This window comes from Dipodomys merriami, unplaced genomic scaffold, assembly GCF_024711535.1.
Source record: "Dipodomys merriami isolate MVZ:Mamm:240054 unplaced genomic scaffold, mDipMer1.0.p SCAF_17, whole genome shotgun sequence".
In the NCBI taxonomy this organism is placed as follows: domain Eukaryota; kingdom Metazoa; phylum Chordata; class Mammalia; order Rodentia; family Heteromyidae; genus Dipodomys; species Dipodomys merriami.
The window spans coordinates 32,496,882-32,514,420 of NW_027203048.1; the positions used below are offsets into that span (position 1 = coordinate 32,496,882).

At 38.7% G+C, this 17,539-nt stretch overlaps 1 protein-coding gene across 3 annotated transcripts in view; it reads right to left on the reverse strand.

The window, feature by feature from the left end:
• The window catches only part of Efemp1 (EGF containing fibulin extracellular matrix protein 1), a 60,407-nt gene extending 43,419 nt beyond the window's left edge, over window positions 1-16,988 (reverse strand). The window contains exons 1-4 of one of the 3 annotated variants that reach the window (XM_070025667.1): window positions 16,829-16,988; window positions 15,457-15,544; window positions 11,055-11,103; window positions 10,502-10,891 (exon numbers count right to left, since the gene is read on the reverse strand). In XM_070025667.1, coding sequence (XP_069881768.1) covers window positions 10,502-10,891; window positions 11,055-11,103; window positions 15,457-15,537 — 520 coding nt within the window. In that variant the 5' untranslated portion in view covers window positions 15,538-15,544; window positions 16,829-16,988. Of the gene's footprint in view, window positions 1-10,501; window positions 10,892-11,054; window positions 11,104-15,456; window positions 15,545-16,643; window positions 16,742-16,828 lie in introns of those variants that run through there. The other 2 variants (XM_070025668.1, XM_070025666.1) reach the window with 2 other exon arrangements.
• Window positions 16,989-17,539: the final 551 nt, after the last annotated feature.

Below are 17,539 nucleotides of genomic sequence, written 5' to 3' on the forward strand. Positions count from 1 at the left end.
TTTATGGAGATGTCCCTAACATTTTGCTTGGGACAGCGTTGAGCTATGATCCCCGGGGTCTCCACTTCTGAGTAGCTAGGATTACAGGCAAAAAGCCACCTTACCAACACAGTTTTTATGAATCTTTAATTCCATTTTCTACTTCACTTTAATTTCAGCTATAGTTCAAGTATAAGCTAGTTTTTTATTCTCGGGGGGAGAAGTCAGATTTTTTTTCTTCCTGGGCCCTTGAGATATGTTGCTTTCCTTTTCACATCTCTAGCAATTCAGTTCTTCCTATTCTGGGTCCAGATCAGCAATGATCTTCCTTGACTCACCTACACTCAACCAAGTGACTTTCCTGGACCCTAAAAGCAGACTTAAAAGAGGGTAATTCTGGCCTCTAGTCAAAGGGAATGTCCAAGTAAGACAATTGCTTTCACCTGTCTTCCTTTTGTTTTATTTCATAGACCTTCACCAAAAACCTTCAGCTTCTTCAATACTCAAGAAAACTCACATCAGAATTTTCAAGTCTTATAAAAAGAAAATACTGCATAATCTCACTAATATGTGGAATCTAAAAATCTAGACTCATAAAAGCATAGAGAAGAATGTGGTTATCAGAGTTTAGGGATTGGGTGAGGACAATGGGTAAACATTAGAGTGTATAAAGTTCCAGATAGAATGGAAGAACATATATATGTACATACACATTTATATATACATACACATACATAAATTATTTTATGCTGGTTAAGTGGCTTTTAAAGAACTTCATAGTTTTCAGTTCAAAGTTCCTAGGAATAATATTACCAGTATTAAAAGAATTTTTTTTTATTATTTTTAATCTAGAATGTAAAGAGTAGGTTTATGGATCTTTCTTTGAAGTAGTTTAAGATTAAAATTGGAACAAAGTATCTAAAACCTCCATTATTAAAGGGATGGTCTGTTTCAATAACTATTCATTGACTTCACTGAAAGTTTGTACCACACACTGTATTGGCTCATTTTCAAAAATGGTTAAGTATGGATGCTTCTATAATTAAAAATGATTTATTCCTAAAAACAACCAGAAGCAGTTTTTAAGTATCTTTTCAATACTGAGATAACACAGTTCTGGAAGACGTTTAGTCAGGGCTAAAATCCTGGGGAGAGTTAGAGAGAGTTACTGAGGATGGAACCAGGTACAGATGTGTGCTGCACATCACTTGTCCTTTTTGACTTCATTGTGTCTTCACCTGGACTTTGCTGCATTCCTATCAGAAGCAATTTCACCTGGGACTTTTGGGAGACTGTTCTGGGACAGAAGGGACATACACACAATGCTCCTCACTTGCTTTGCTTGGCAATAGCATAGTTATTCCTGCTGATGTTTACATCTTTATTCCAAATCTTCTTAACATCTCATCATTCTTTCCTAAATACTCCATTCCAGGGAGAAAACACAGACTTTGGTGCTTAATCACATTTCTATGGCTTCGTCTCTTTTTCTGTCTATATATATATATATATATATATATATATATATATATATATATATATATATATATGTATGTATGTATATGAAATTGAGGGACTACCCAGTCACAAATTAGACTTCTACTTTTGATCTTTTGATAACTTATCAAATACTTCTTGTGATATTCCATGGATTACTTTACTGGATGGTTTATTTTATTGATAACTCATAGGTTAATCATGCCAAGTTCCTCAAAGACTATGACCATTCTTTCCATTTACTTTCACCCTCACCGAGTTCCTTCCATCGACTTTGATTTTATTGATCACATGAAAAAGTAGTTATTAAGCTTGATTAAATTTGTTGAACATTAAATAGATGGTTTTGAGTTCTGTCTGATCAACTTTACCCTTGGCAGATTGCCTATTTTATCTGGACTAGTATAAATATATATTTGGAAGGCAGTTGATATTTTATAATTTGACCCAGTTAAGGAAAAAAAATCTCAAAATTTCAAGTTAGTTATGTAATACTGTTTCCCTGTCTCTCCTTCCTTTTATGAAATTGACATCAATAAGCTACCCATGCTGCTGTCAGTCCCTTGGCACTCAGCCTTCCTTTCTTCACTTCACCATACTAAGTGTTTACACATCATTTACCTTTAAACAACACACCTGCAATTGCTTCTAAATTCTTTTTGTTGTTGTTGTTTTGCCAGTTCCAGGGCTTGAACTCAGGGCCTGGCACTGTCCCTGAAAATCTTTTGCTCAAGGTTAGCACTCTACCACTTCAGCTACAGTGACATTTCCAGCTTTTTCTGTATATGTGGTACTGAGGAATCGAACCCAGGGCCTCATGCATTCTAGGCAAGCACTCTATCACTAAGCCACATTCCCAGTCCCATGTCTAAAGTCTTGTAACGACAGTGTGTTCTTCTGCCAGTGTTTGAATGCAGCTTTCTCGATCAGTTTTATCTGAGTGTGCAGTTTTCAGTCCCTCCAGAATAAAGCAGCAGCTGATGAAATTCAGATGTGGCATGAATAACTTACTTGTACGTTCGTGCAAAAATCAAACACAGTTGGAACACATTTTGTTTGTTCTTTGGTTTCAAAGAATAAAATTGTGCCAGTAATTCAGCAAGTGAAAACATAGTTCTATCAAAAGGGGAACTTGTTGATTTCAGAGAATACATCTTGAGATTTTCTGTTGGACAGGGAAATAAAGAGCCAGTACCAGCTCACATTCCTGAAGTTACCCAGGCTTGCAATTCTACTCTAATCTGTTTCTTTGTGTTTGCTTGGGGAGAGGGGCATTCATTCCACAGATTAAGTGTTAACTAGTCTTAACAAGAATCCTCTCATCTTTGATGGCAAGTAAATCTTTGATTAAGCTTAAATTGAACAGAAGACATGAACGTGAATACTCTTCAAATATCAGAGGACTCACACAGTCTGAATGGAATGAGATGGGCATCTGAGCATTTGCTACTGGAAAGATTCCCATATGCTTTAGTGAATCAAAGATGCTTCAAGGTTAAAGTTAGAGTCAGTTTCCTATACTCTTGTGGCTCTACACAAAGTGATCCTCAGAAGAGCAATCCAACTGGGGCACTGGCCCACCAGTCATCCCTATAATCATAGCTACTCAGGAGGCTGAGATCGGAGGATCATGGGTTGAATCCATAAAGTCCACGGAACCCTTATATCCAATTAACCACCAAAAAAGCCCAAAATGGACCCGTGGCTTGGTAGAGAGCTAGCCTCCAGTTGACAAGCTCAGAGACAGCATTCAGGCCCTGCATTCAAGTCTCAAGAAGGGCACACACACACACACACACACACACACACACACACACACACACACACACACACACACACACACACACACACACACACACACACACACACACACACACACACACACACACACACACATACAAACCAAAAGCAAAATCAACAACAACAAAACCCAGCATTAATTCATGTCACAAGTTTGTACCATGGGCTTGAGCTTAGTAGTAGAGATCCTTATGGTAAACACAGGTATTACTTGGACTAATCATTATCGTGTCCAGAACACAACTTAGACTTTCACCTACCGGAAATGTAAGGATAATTTCACTTTTGCAGATTTTATAGAGTGATGCAAGGATCTCCTATCCTTGTCTTTCCTTTTTTTCTTTAGGTTGTTCTGGGAAGTTGAACTCTGGACCTTTTACTTGCCAGGCAGGTGCTCTACCACTTAAGCCATGTCTCCTAGCTCTTCCTGCTTATTTATTTTTGAGATAAGGACTTGCCTTTTTACCTATGCTGACATAAACTGCTATCCTCTTATTTACATTTTCCACATAGCTTGATGACAGGGGTATGCCACCACAGACAGTTATTGAGACAAAGTCTTGTTAACTTTTTGCCCAAGCAGGCCTCAATCCATAACACTTCTAACCTTCTGAGTAGCTAGGATTAGGGCATGAATCACTGAGCCTACTAAGGTTCTCTTACAATCTTAATAAGCCCTCTTTCCTCAAGATTGCACATGTGATGTTTTTGGTTCAGGGTTACAATCCTTACCAGGACTCATGATCACATATTTAGGAGTCATCTCTATCACCTCTATTGGTGATAAAAGTAAGGAAGGTAAAAGAAGGAAAATAATATATTATTTTAGCTTACAAAAGAACACATGATTTTTATGCTTTGTCTCTGCTAATGACTGTATTGCAGGGAAAGCATTTTCAGTCAGCTTGCTACTTTACAAAGCTGCTTCTTAAAAAAATCATTATGATCTTTCAGTAGTTGTACAAAGTGGTTTTGATTCAACATGTCAGTTTATGAGTATAGTATTTCTTAAAGTTAAGACTAGGTTACAGTATCAGTTCTCAGAACCCAAAAGGCATCAAAATCAAGGGATTATTAAAACATAGGTTGTTAGATTCCATCCCCAGGGTTTCTGGTTCAATAAGTGTATGATGAGCCCTGAAATCTGCATTCCTAGTAAGTTGCCTAATGGTGTTGATGCTTCTGGCCTAGGAATCCCCACCACTGATTTTTTTTTCAAAAAGTTTTATAGCATAGCATACTGCTGTAGTGAGGTGATCATACTGATCTCTTTTATCTTTTTACCTCAAACAGTTGTCATTCAAGGTTTCAGAGGAATTTTAAGGACATTTTTTGTGTATGAATCATATATTTACACATGTATTCTTCAAACATGCATATTGAACTGTCTTAAACTGATGAACAATTCAAGGACCATGGTATTTTGAATAGTAAATTATGGAATAATAGGTTATTCAGGAGGAAGTCAATCACTTCTATCACTTTGCATCATCTTTCTTAAAATTTTTCTAGTAATCAGAACTCCTATCCATTTATATAGCTTCAGAGAATTTGAAGACACTCAAAGGCAATTAACAACTAAAAATAATGAAGAAATAAGCAGGCTAAATGCCCATTTTACTTCCTTGTGAAGTAAATTTTTTAGGTTAATATCTTAATTTACTCAATTACAGTCCTGCATTAACAAAGTATCTATTTTTTTAGATCAAAGCTTTTCACTGGGCTGTGTAATTATGTGCAACAAAAATTAGGCATTCCCTCACAAGCAACCAGAGACCCTAATAGCATTAGTCCCAGCAACAAAGGGGCAGTGTTTGAAAGCCATTTGTTAAGGACAATGCTAGGTATGCTGAACCACTTGATTACACTATAATTTATAAATCTTCTTTGAATATGAGATCACTTAACTTTAAAAATGAAAGAAGTCAAAGAAAGAACCCTTAGCATTTGGGAAGCTGAGCATGTTAGTTCAAGTTTCTCTTTTTCAAAGTACACATATAGAAATTACTTCTTTCCTTTTCAAAATAGTGTTTTACTTATCCTTCTGTTTATGAAGAAGTATACAGAAGGTAATAGATGGTTCCCAAGAGAGTAGAGTTATTTTATGAAGTTGTTCTTTTAGACTTTATAAATCTTTGTTCGAGGTTAAAAAAATCTTTAAGATTTTGGTCATGTATCACAGGTAACTATAACAAAAATCAAAATAAAACCACTGAACTTACCATTGAAAGTTGAACGAAATAACTTTTGTAAACTGAAAGTTTATAACTGAAGCATTGTTACTTAATTTGGCCATGTGAAAATCTGAGAAGGTGCACTAATAATGGTATGAAGTGTTTCTAAGAATGTGGATGTGAATGCCTGGGTCTACTGTATAAGCTAAGTTTAAAACAATGTAAACTATACACTAGCAAACCAGTCAGTGAATCCCAACAATTACAAAAGAAGACTTTAAAAATCAATGAAGTATACACAAGATATAATTTGGGGAAGGGAAGGGAAATAACAAAATGCTTAAATAATTATACAGATTGACTCATTGTAATAATGAGATGTACAAGACACTATATTGAAAACAAACTTTACAACTTTGGGGGAGTGGGGGAGGAAGAGTTGGGGAAGTGGAGAGGGAAGGGATAATAGTGGAAAAACAAAGGAGGAGGTAGCAATGCTACTCATTACCTTACTCAAGTAACTGTAACCCCTCTGTCCACTATTTTTACAATAAAAACCACATTAAAAATCAATGAAGTTTGGCTTTTGAAAGATGAAAACAAAATTATAGAAAAAGTCTCAGTGCCGTGCTCATGTAATTGTAACTCCTCTGTACGGTATTTTCACAATTAAAAAAAAACCTATTAATTAAAAAAAAAAAAAAGAAAAAGTCTCACTGAGCTGATTACTAGTGGTTCATACCTCTACTCGTAGTACTTAGGAAGCTGATATTTGGAGGACTGTAGTTCAAAGTCAGCCTAGGCAGAAAAGTGTTCAAGACTCAAATAGCCACCAGAAGCCATGCTGGAGATTATGGCTCAAATGATAGAATACCACTTGAGCAAGTACAAGGTCCTGAGCTCAGTGCCTTAACTTGAACAAATGGTTCTAACACTAAGAATCCGTCATTCTCCACTGTGAGTTTACATGAGAATAGTTTATAAATGTTTGTCAGGTTGGTCAAACATTCTACTTGTCTTAGTGTGAGGCATTTCCAATGAAATCAGGATAGTGCTGGCTGATGGAGATGGTTAGACCCTAAGGTATGTTTTCATATCTCTCATTCATAATGTATATAATCAAGAGGCAATGCGCTCTAGACTTGGCTCTAAATTAGCTTCATTAAGCATTTGTACTCTTTATTTCTTGAAGCATACTTGTTTCTTTTTCCAAGTTATCTTGATTTAGTTAATAACAGCTTACTTGCCAGCTATGCAAAATGTTATACGTTTAATTTTTTGAAACTTCAATTAAGGAAATGAATGCCTTCAAACTGGGCAATAGATAGATACCTTTTATCTTTCCTATTCCCAAATGATTTTTATTTTTTAACAAAATGGGGCTCACACCTGTAATCTTAGCCACTCAGGAAGCTGAGGTCTGAGAATTGACAGTTCAAAGCCAGCCTGGGCAGTAAGTCTGTGAGACTTATCTCTAACTACCAAAAAGCCAGAAGTAGAGCTGTGGCTCAAGTGGTAGTTTTGAGCACAAGAGCTCAAGAACAGCATTCAGGCCCTGAGTTCAAGCACCTAGGATCAGCATGTGCTCACACACACACACATACACACACACATAAGTTATACATATGCATTTATATGTATATATGTATAGTGATTTCTAATTTCCTTTCAGGGAAATCACCTAGAGACTACATAGCAACCATATAGAAAATTAAATATGAGCCACCAGTAGGTTATATAATATACCTTATATTCATCCAAGTTCTTTTTTGGGGGGGGGTCCAGTCGTGGGGCCTGAACTCTGGGCCTGGGCACTGTCCCTCAGCAATTCATCTCAAGGCTAGCGCTCTACCACTTGAGCCACAGAGCCACTTCCGGCTTTTTCTTTTTGCTTATGTGGTGCTGAGGAATCGAACCCAGGGCCTCAGGCATGCAAGGCAAGTGCTCTACCACTGAGCCACCTTCCAGCCCCTCATCCAAATTCTTTTGGCACATATGAGTATGTCTTTGAGGTAGATGTTATCTCATGGAAATAATTTCTAAAACTTATCTATACATGACTCCAGGTATGTAAGTAACACTAAAATGATTTTCATGTAATTTAATAGCTGCCAAAGATAACACCAGTCATGTGAAACTCTCAGTGTGACCGGCTCTTTCACTCTCATTCTCATTTTGCAAAAGTTACCTGCTGATTATGATTTGATCTTAGGATACTATGTTATTATTTCAAACCTTTTGTTTGTGCCCAAAGCTGAAATGCCTTGGAAAATATATGTAAAAGAATAAAGCTATCATGTTTTCATTAAACTATTAAGACATAGACAGTTGGCTACAAGACATCTTTAGAGAAAAAAAGTATGCTTTAAAAAATCCAATGATTTTTAAATCATTAGGGGCTGTCTGTGATTTGTATAGTACATTCAAAAGCAGTTTGCTTGAAGATTGAAGCAAATTGCTCTCAGTTTTAGGTTATGTAATAATAAACTGTACCTGCTGAAAAATATACATGGAAAATAGAAATAATTTTTATACAAATATGACTCATATGTAGACATTCATTTATTCTAATCCAGCCAGCCATGATAAATGTGTTTGGCTTACTAGGCATAAGTGTGCAACATTTAAAAGGGAGTGGAGCTCTTTATTAAAACAGAAGTCTCCTCAAACTGTATGATGACGTCAGGAATATAGGTCCTTGGAGCACATTATTGTTTTAAACAGAGGTCCCCACAACTTTCACATTGGTTATAAAACATTATTTTGTGCTGCTGGCCTGGAATGAGAATGTCATACATCTGTAGGCAATTAGAAGAAGCTAAGACTGCATGTTTGATTAGCTCAATAATAAACGGGCACAAGTGTGACATGACTTATGTTAGTCAGATTCCCTGGACAGATTATACTGTTATCATATGAAATAACCCCCTTTTATCAACAATTAAGTAAATCCACATTTATGGGCACTTTGCAAAATTGTGAAGTGGGAAGAAATCCAACTTAAGCCTTAAGTCATCCAAAAATCTTTTAACTCTGCTTTCAATGGTACAGACCACAATCACAAATTTTAGAAATTGGCTGAATTATACAGAACAGTTTGGATTAGAACCACCCTATGTGCACCCAATAAACTAATATGTATTTACATCTTCCATAAGCAAGGTACATGATAGTTTAAGTTTATAACTAAAAGAAATTCTCAAGGAAGTAGGAATGATAATATTTCAATATGTGAAAAGTAACTTAATAAGGAAGTCTAAATATTTTCAAGAAATATCAAAAAAAGGTTTTATTTTCATTATTCATGGTTCAGTTTTTACTGTAACTAAAGTGTGTTGTAAGTCTTAAACATGTTTTGTCCTACAACTTCTTTATCTGTTTTAGGCATTGTTTTGAATTCAGCTATAAACTACTTTGGATAATGAGCCAATGAGTTATTTGTTTCTTTTACTTCCAAGTATCATTAAATATACAAAATCTGAAGGGCCAATAATAATTCAAAAAATAGAAGTCAATACTTAAAGAGATTCTAATAAAATTGTTTGATTTCAGAACATATCAGGTCTTCCAATTGAATTATAATTTTACATAACACAATTAAAAATTTGTATCTTTTAAATAAAATCAAGGCATTTTTATCAATATTCACCCAAATGTATATGTAAGAATAACCTCATCAGTTTATCTCCTTGACATAATCCTTAAATTGAGTATTAGAAAATCAAGCAGATGCTGAAACATGCATCATCAATATCGGAATTCTGACTCATGACAGTAACACAAAACAGATGCTCATCTCATGCTTCCTCTGAGAAGTGACACCATCACTTATTTAAAGAAAAAGTGCATGGATTAGCTCTTGATATGGGGTCATTAACACTGCACATGGAATATGAAATAAAAGCGAAAACACTACTTCACTTTTAAGTGAAGTAGTATCTAGTGGAATCGTGTAGAATCTAGTATCACTTATACAGAAGATAAAATGAAGCACTGGTGAATAGGGATGTCATCCCAGAACACAGGAAGGCGTGTCTTCCACTATTGCAGCTGCTTGAAGGTCCCAACTGTGTGAGGATCCTGCTCTTTTCTTCACTCACAACTGATTAGAAAGACAAAGTTCCTGGGACCTATCTGTTCTTTTGACAAGAAGCCCATCTTATAAAAGGAGGAGGGCTGGGCTTCTCTGACTCCCTATTTCAGTAGCATAATCTTTATACCAGGTGGTTCTGAAAAGGTTTGCTAAGAAGGAAAAGGGAAACAAGAATTCCTTAACACAGTCCAGTTAGCTAATATCTGAACATGTCTTGAAAGCCTGAGATTCTTACTACTTTGCTAACATGAGTCTACAGCTGTTTCTAGAATACACAGTGATGTGTACTCCTTATGAAAATAAACAGAAAAGCCAAGCCATGGTGCAAATGATAGAAGCACAATGTGCTCTAATGAGAGCTTTAAAAAAAGATCTAAATGTGAGCAGTTCAACCTCCTCCAAAATAAAGATAAAGAGAAACCTCATTTCTTTGTTGCCATATGAGGAAAAGAAGTAGTGGCAAGTTCAATGCCCATAGCACAATTTTGGATTCCCAGCGAATAACCTGACAGTTGTAAATCTGGCACCCTCCTGCCTGGGTTTGAAAGCCAGCTCCGCACTAGCCACCTGGGTGACCTCTGATCCGCAAACTTGGCTGCGTGGTAGAACCACGCTGGGAGCTTTAAATTACTGATGCTTGGAATTCACCCCCAGGGGCTGTTATTTAATTGTGCTAGGGTGTGGCTTGGCCACTGAGAAGTTTTAAGGGCTCCTTAGTGACTGTAAATAAGGAGAGCTAAGGTTGGGAACCACTGCTGAACTTTCTGAACCACAGTTTCCTCATTTGTAAAGTAATATGACACTCAAGTAACTACTTTTAGGATTATTGCAATGATTACCTATGCTAATTCAGACAAAGAACTGAGTACATTATCCATGGGAAACTGTGGATAAAAACCAACTATTACCATTCTTACCAGGAGCAAGAACTTTCTTGTTAGCATAAGTATATACTTACCTTGGCACAGGTTATGTTCACTCTGCTCATAGCCAGCTGCACACTGAATCCGGTGGGAAGGATTGGAGGGTATACGCAGAGGGTCAGCTGGGTTCCGGCGGATGACAAAATTATTTCGGCCAGTCTGCACTTCAGGGCCAGCAACTGCGGCAGCACTGGCCACAAAACCACCCCCGGGCATTACACCACTGGCTGCTACACTACTGGCAGACACACTCCCAGTGGTGGCACCTGAGGATGCTTCTGCTCCTGCTGGTATTTCTTGCTGAGGTTGTTCGTTGTTCACAATAATCTGGGCTGTTTTAGGAAGGCACAGGTATCCTCCATAGTGATTGACACATTTCATCCCACCTTTGCAGGCATCTGGGACAATGTCACATTCATCAATATCTGTGGTCAGTAATAAGAGAAGTCAGCAGTCTTCTTAGAGAGAAAATAAAACACGTAAATATAGGCTCACACCTTTTTGGTATAAAACAAACAGGTCAGGGAGAACACAGGAGATGAAGACAGAAAGCTATGTTTGGATAAGAAATCTTGGAAGCAGGCTCACCTTTGCACTGCTGTCTTACAGGGTCCCATTCATATCCATCAGTGCATTGCTGTAAAGAAAACATCAGAGATGGAGCAGGAGGCAACTGAATGTTTGCCTTAGAAGTTACTCTAAAAGTTCTTTCTTTCTTTCTTTCTTTTTTTGTTTTTGTTTTTGTTGTCAGTCATAGGGCTTGAACTCTGGGCATGGGCCCAGTCCCTGCACTCTTCAGCTCAAGGCGAGCACTCTACCACTTGAGCCACAGCACCAGTTCTGGTTTTCTAGTGGTTTGTTGGAGATAAGAGTCCCACGGAGTATCCTGCCCAGCTGGCTTTGAACTGTGATCCTCAGCCTCCTGGGTAGCTAGGATTACAGGTGTGAGCCACAGGCACCTGGCTCTAAAAGTTATTTCTATACCAACCATTCTTTTGCTAGAGTCTTAGCTAGATGATGGGATGGGAAGTCCCTTCCTCTATCAGGTTTGGTACAGTTGCCTATTAACCTTTTCTTGGATTCCCCTCCCCCCCCTTACTTTCTGTCTTGAGACTAATCTTTTCAACCTCTCTGGCTGTTCTTTTTTATCCCCTCCCCCCTCTCCCCCCCCCCCCCAGCCTTTTCCATACCACACATTTTACGGAAAAAGAAAATTCCATCAAGATATATTTTTTCTAACCCTGAACTCTTCCCCTCTCTCTAATCTGCTTGAGCATCTAACCACTTAATTGTTCTTAACTATCCTGACCTCCCTTTCATATACTAGCCTGTCAGCTAGCTTTAGTTCCTGTAGATCTTCTTCAGTTCACTCACTAAACAAGTCATCTGTCACGCACTTTCTCACACCAGGCATTATTCCAAGCCTGGTGAAGGTAAAGATAACAAGGAGCTTATTTCTGTCCTCAAGCAGTTCTTCATGGGCCAAAAGAGGAGATAGACGAGTCAACAAGTTGCAGCAAAATGTGAAAGTATGACACAGTGTGTGTGTATGTGTGTGTGTGTGTGTGTGTGTGTGTGTGTGTGTGTGCAAATTAAGTGGTTCTGCCTGATGTTGGTGTGAGGGCAAAAAAAAGGCTTTATTGGGAAAGTGTCAAAATCAATTGGATCCTACAGGATGAACAGAATTTTTCCCTGGAAGGGTGGGAAGTCTAGAAAGGAGGACTATTATGAGCAAAGGCACTACACTGTTCAAGAAGGAAGAAGCTACAAGTAGTTATAGGTGGGAGATGATGTTAACAAGGTTGACAGGGTCAGAACCAGGAAACCTTTCCTTGAGGTAGGGAGGAACTAGATTCTACCCCAAACATCAGTGATTCCCAAGCTTTATTATGCCTTAGAATGATCCAGCGTGGTTGTTAAAATGTAGATGCTTGTGCTTACCCACAGAATCTGATTCTCTGTATCTGGATAGGAGGCCTGGAACTTGAATTTCTTAATAAGCATCCTAATGATTACCATACAGGTTGTCTATGGGTTACATCTTAAGAAACATTGCTACGGTGATTTTTAAAAAAAGTTCCTGCAGACTTATTAGACTCAGGAAATAATTTGATCAGTTACTTATTTGAGAAAAGACTGGGAGAAAGTTGCTTCAGGAAGGACTATACCTAAGTAGAGTAAAAATAATCTAACTAGAGCTGAAAATTGTGCAACACAACTGGTGGTTAGCAGGCAACTAGCTGAAGGGAGGCAGAGAGAACACTATTTTGCTGATGGCTAAAATTTAGCAGGGTAACTAAACTCATGTTATCTCCCAGACTAATTGTCTTTTAGAGTCTCCAACACTGTCCAAGGTGCTACCACCTTTCTCATGATCCTGGAACATAACCTCTGATGTCTCCAGTCATTTTCCTTCAAGCTCTACCTACTTGTGATTGTTTTTCTCTATCATATTGGTATGAACCTTTTTGACCTGAGAAGAGGCAAGGTTCTTTATCTTCTGTGCACAGCACCCATGACAGGCATTTTTGCTTTTGGTTAAGTTGCTCCTCCATCTAAAATTTATGTAGCCACAAGCTTCTCATCTGGTATTATCATCATTTCTAGGTTCTTTCCACAATCCAATTCTATCTAATCTGATATGATCTGATCACCTGTTGGACTTTTCTTGATTATTTTCACTCCTAGCATTTTATTATGCCTCTTTTTTTTTTTTTTTTTTTTATACTGTATGCCTCTTTTTGACTCAGATGTCTCTTTGGACTTTCGAGATCAATCTGAGGCCATAACCTCCTTCAAGAACCAGCAAGGGATGCTATTTTCTCTAACAGGTTAGCACCAAAAATAATCACCTCTTTGCTTTTCTATTCTTTAGCAATTTGTACAATGTATGCAATAATATTATTGTGCTTGTTTATGAACTTTCAGTGTTCAGCAATGTCTTTCCAGAGTGAATAGCCTAAGGTAGAAGACTGAGTTTTCTCAGGAAACAAATTTAAATTCTTTTGATAACAGTGGGCAGTTGCTTATTCAGATACCTGTCTAGTAAGTAGCTAAATGAACCCTAGTTTTAACATGGAAAGGGAATCCGACATTTTTAATTTTTGTTTTTGTTTTTTTAATAAACACAAATCCATCCTTCCAAACAGGGTCTTTTAAACCATGCAAAAATGGCAGTTCATTTGAACAATTTTATGATAAATTGAGAAGACTTAGTGTTTGTCTAAGTGTTTCATTCATTACGTTAGCATATACAAATGTTGGTTGACTATTAAATTAGCCTAGACTGAACTTAGCTGTTGGCAAGGTCCACCTCCTTCCCCCTTTTTGTTTAGTTATATCATTAGCAGGAGGTTGAGGCCACTTAACCTCATCCTTTCCTGTAGGGATGAAAAGAATGTTGCCACTATGGGGTAATCAAGGGCTCAGGAGGCAGCTCAGTGGTAGAGTGCTTGCCTTGTATGTATGAGGCCCTGGGTTCAATTCCTCAGCACCACATAAGCAGAAAAAGCCAGAAGTGGTGCTGTGACTCAAGTGGTAGAGTGCTAGCCTTGAGCTTAAGAGCTGAGGGACAGTGCCCAGGCCCAGAGTTCAGGCCCCACTACTGACAAAAAATAAAAAAAGAATAATACACCAAGTCTACTAACTATGAATTATAAGGTATACACAATTCAAGAGAGAAAAGACTTAATCTTAGTACAAAAAAAGAGCATCATAGCTAGGAAAACCCTAGTTCTTAAAGCTATAGTGACTAATGTACAGGGAACTTTTCTGCTAAAAATGAATTAAAACTTAAGTAATTAGAAAAAAAACAGAGTATAGGATGAGCAATTGTAAAGACAATAAAACCTTTTATTAAATGTTTATAAAAGCAAATAGCAATCTAACTTTAGCTCCCTGAAAAGGTAGTGTGGCCTAAAGAACATAACATCTTCATTTAAGGTAAATGGCACATGTATCCATTTCTCTTGCTTTATTTATCTTCATCAGCAGAAATTACTGCATTCAACATTAAGAAAATATTTATATTATACTATTTTATTTATAGTTGGACAGAACAACAGGAAAGAATACTTGCCAGAGGAATACTAATGTTCTAGAGATAACATGGTACCAAAAAGTGAGATAATGTTTATTATCAGTAGTTGACATTAGCTCACTTTTAAGAGTTTTTCTTTCAAAAATTTTTCACATTCTTTGGAGTAAGATTAATTTTTAACATTGAGAGCAAGAAGAAAAATGTGTTTTTCATAGTCTAATCCAGGACAAATGTCATTCATTTCACAACTCTGAATGAGAATCAGAAAACACAAAATAGAGGTGCAAATAAACACACCCCCTATTGGAATAAGCTTTGCTCTGTTCTTGACACAACTATTCTTGGCAGTAGGAGGGAGTCAGACAATATTGTAAATATTATTAAATACTGGTTATGCTCAAGCAATTGTTAATTCATCATATACTACTTGGAAATATTAGCAAGGCTAACAGGAAATTCAAGATTGAGTTGTATGCATTGCATTTTAAATCCATTTTAGCAAATATTGCACCTGGTAATATACAAGCTATATCTGAAGGATCCTTCAATGAGTTATACTATAAATGAACAGTAGCCTTTATGAAAGGTCACTTCAAGAAGAATATATCACATGCACAAATGGAGGGTTGTGTTTATATGATGTTTAACATTTCATTTGGTTTGAATATATAATCCTGAACATGTATAAATCCAGGCTTCCCACTCCTTACACCCATTAATTTATTGAATTTGTTGAAAACATGTATGTTACTTTGATTTCAGTTTTAAAATCCTCATCTCAATTGATGATCTACAATGAACTTTTAAAGGATCAAAGGCTTAAATGTCAACTATGCTGAAGTGTTGTTGAATTTATGACCCTTCACATATACATTGGCAGGGGTGGATAAAGTCATTCTGTGTCCCACAATCCCGCTGAATGTACTTATCACAAATTCCATCACCCCTTACCGTGTATGTGATGGTTTCTTCAGTGTCCTGTGACTTGACCAGTGCCACAGTCAGCATAGTTAGGAAAAGGACTTTCAACATGGTGAATCTCAAAAGAAAATAGGACGAATGGATCTTTAGCATCTGCTGCAGGCAAATCACAAATTTTTCAATGACAAGCAAGAAAGGGAGGGAGGGTGGGGAAGCTTTGGACTCCAAGATACCCAATTTTTAATCCCTGTTCAACTTTCCTGGTCCAACAAACCATGCACAGAAGACCAAAAACCCTATGCACAATGACATTTCACTTTATACCATCGAGACATATACAAAGGACACTTGAAGTGCATTATATATACTGCATAGACACAAAGGTTAAAAAAATTGTTTAAGGGGAAAAATAACATAATTAATTTCAAATATCCCCCCACCTCACCCCCTGCAGTGTAAGGACTGTGCAAATCTCCATTCTCTTGAACATGAAGGATTTCTGTGTGCTCACCTCCAGCTGGTGAAATTCCTTGTACAGTTCAGCAAAAATACCTGCGAGCCAATATGAATATATAGCCTCAAACTATTTTGGAAAAAAGGAGAGAGGCACAGAAATGGAGGGACAAAGGGTGAACAAATGCAGCAGTGTTATTCACCAAATCCTGAAAATGGACTATAAAATTTGTGGGTGGGGATTTGAGGGAAAAACTGGGAGAGAGCAAGGGAAGGGGTTACTGTTCAAAAAGAGATGCACTCTTTACCTGATTTGTACATCACCTTAACAATAACAATAAATATTTTTTAAAATCCTCTTAAAGTGCCATTTCTACTCTGTTCTCTGTGCACAAGGAGCACCCCCCCACACACACACACAGGTCTGATTCCCTTGTGTCTTATTCATGCTTGGGTGCCTAACAGGTTACCTTCAAGATCGAGGCTGCCTAGTGCCAGAAGAGCAGACCGGGCTGTACCAGGTGGTACCAGTTTGAGGTCGGCCTGGTGCCAGCAGGGAGGACCCTTTCCTAACTGTAAACTAAACAGACGGAGCAGTCTGTCCTCCAGAACTGCCCGGCGCTTTGGTTTCTAACCAGAATCCAGGTGCAGCTTAAATTCGCACCTCTTTCGCTGGAAACCTTCAAACCCACGTTTACGCGCAAAACCTTGCCAGTTGCTGGTCTGCGCGGCGTGCACATAACGCACGTCACCCAAATACTCACAAGCTGACAGCTCGCATTCGCAGACCGCACACCTCCACCGCCCTCTCCCTCCGAGAGCCCTGCGCGGTCGCCAGCAGCTCTCCCGCGCTCCGCACTCTTCAGGTCACCCCACCTTGCTCCTGGGCTCACGGGGCTCCCACGGGCTCTGGGCATGCGCTGTGCCACCTGGGGTCTGGGGCTCCTACCTGTGCGGCCGCGCTGTGCGCTCTGGCCCCGGGCAGCAAGAGGATTGCGCAGGAGAGGGCAGCGCTGGAGGGTCGGAACTGGCGAGGTTGGGCAGCTGCAGAAGAAGCGGGAGGTGGTGGTGGTGGTAGTGGTGGAGGAGGGGGAGGAGGAAGAGGAGGAGGAGTAGGTGGAGGAGGAGGAGGAGGAGGAGGAAGGAGGAGGAGGAGGAGGAGGAGAAAGGGAGTGAAAGGGAGAGGGGGGAGGGGGGAGGGGGAAGGGGGAGGGGGGCGGAGGAGAGAGCGGAGGGAAGTGCGTGCTATAAACCCAGACTACAAGCCAGATTGCCTGAGAACTGCTGGGTCCGCACCCCCTGAGCTAGGGGCCATCCACACTGCCCTGGGCCCGCCCTCCTGTGGCCAGCCCCTGGGCTCCAAGGCTCACAGACACCCCAGGCGGCTTGGGATGTTAGACCCTGGGTTTGAATCAGCCTTAGTGTTCTTTAGGCTACTTTCCTGTCCCAGGAGAGGCAGACATCTCTCCGAAGGAGCTTCTGAGACTCTCAGAAATTGCTTTAGCAAAATTTCCCCAGTGACTCTCCTAAGAGAGTAAATTGACTTAGCTCATAGAGCTAGTCTTTTTGCTTTTGCTTTCAGAGCATTATTATTATTATTTTATTATTATTTGAGGCAGAGTTATGCTTCCTCGGCATGGAGAAAAAGGAGATTTCAATA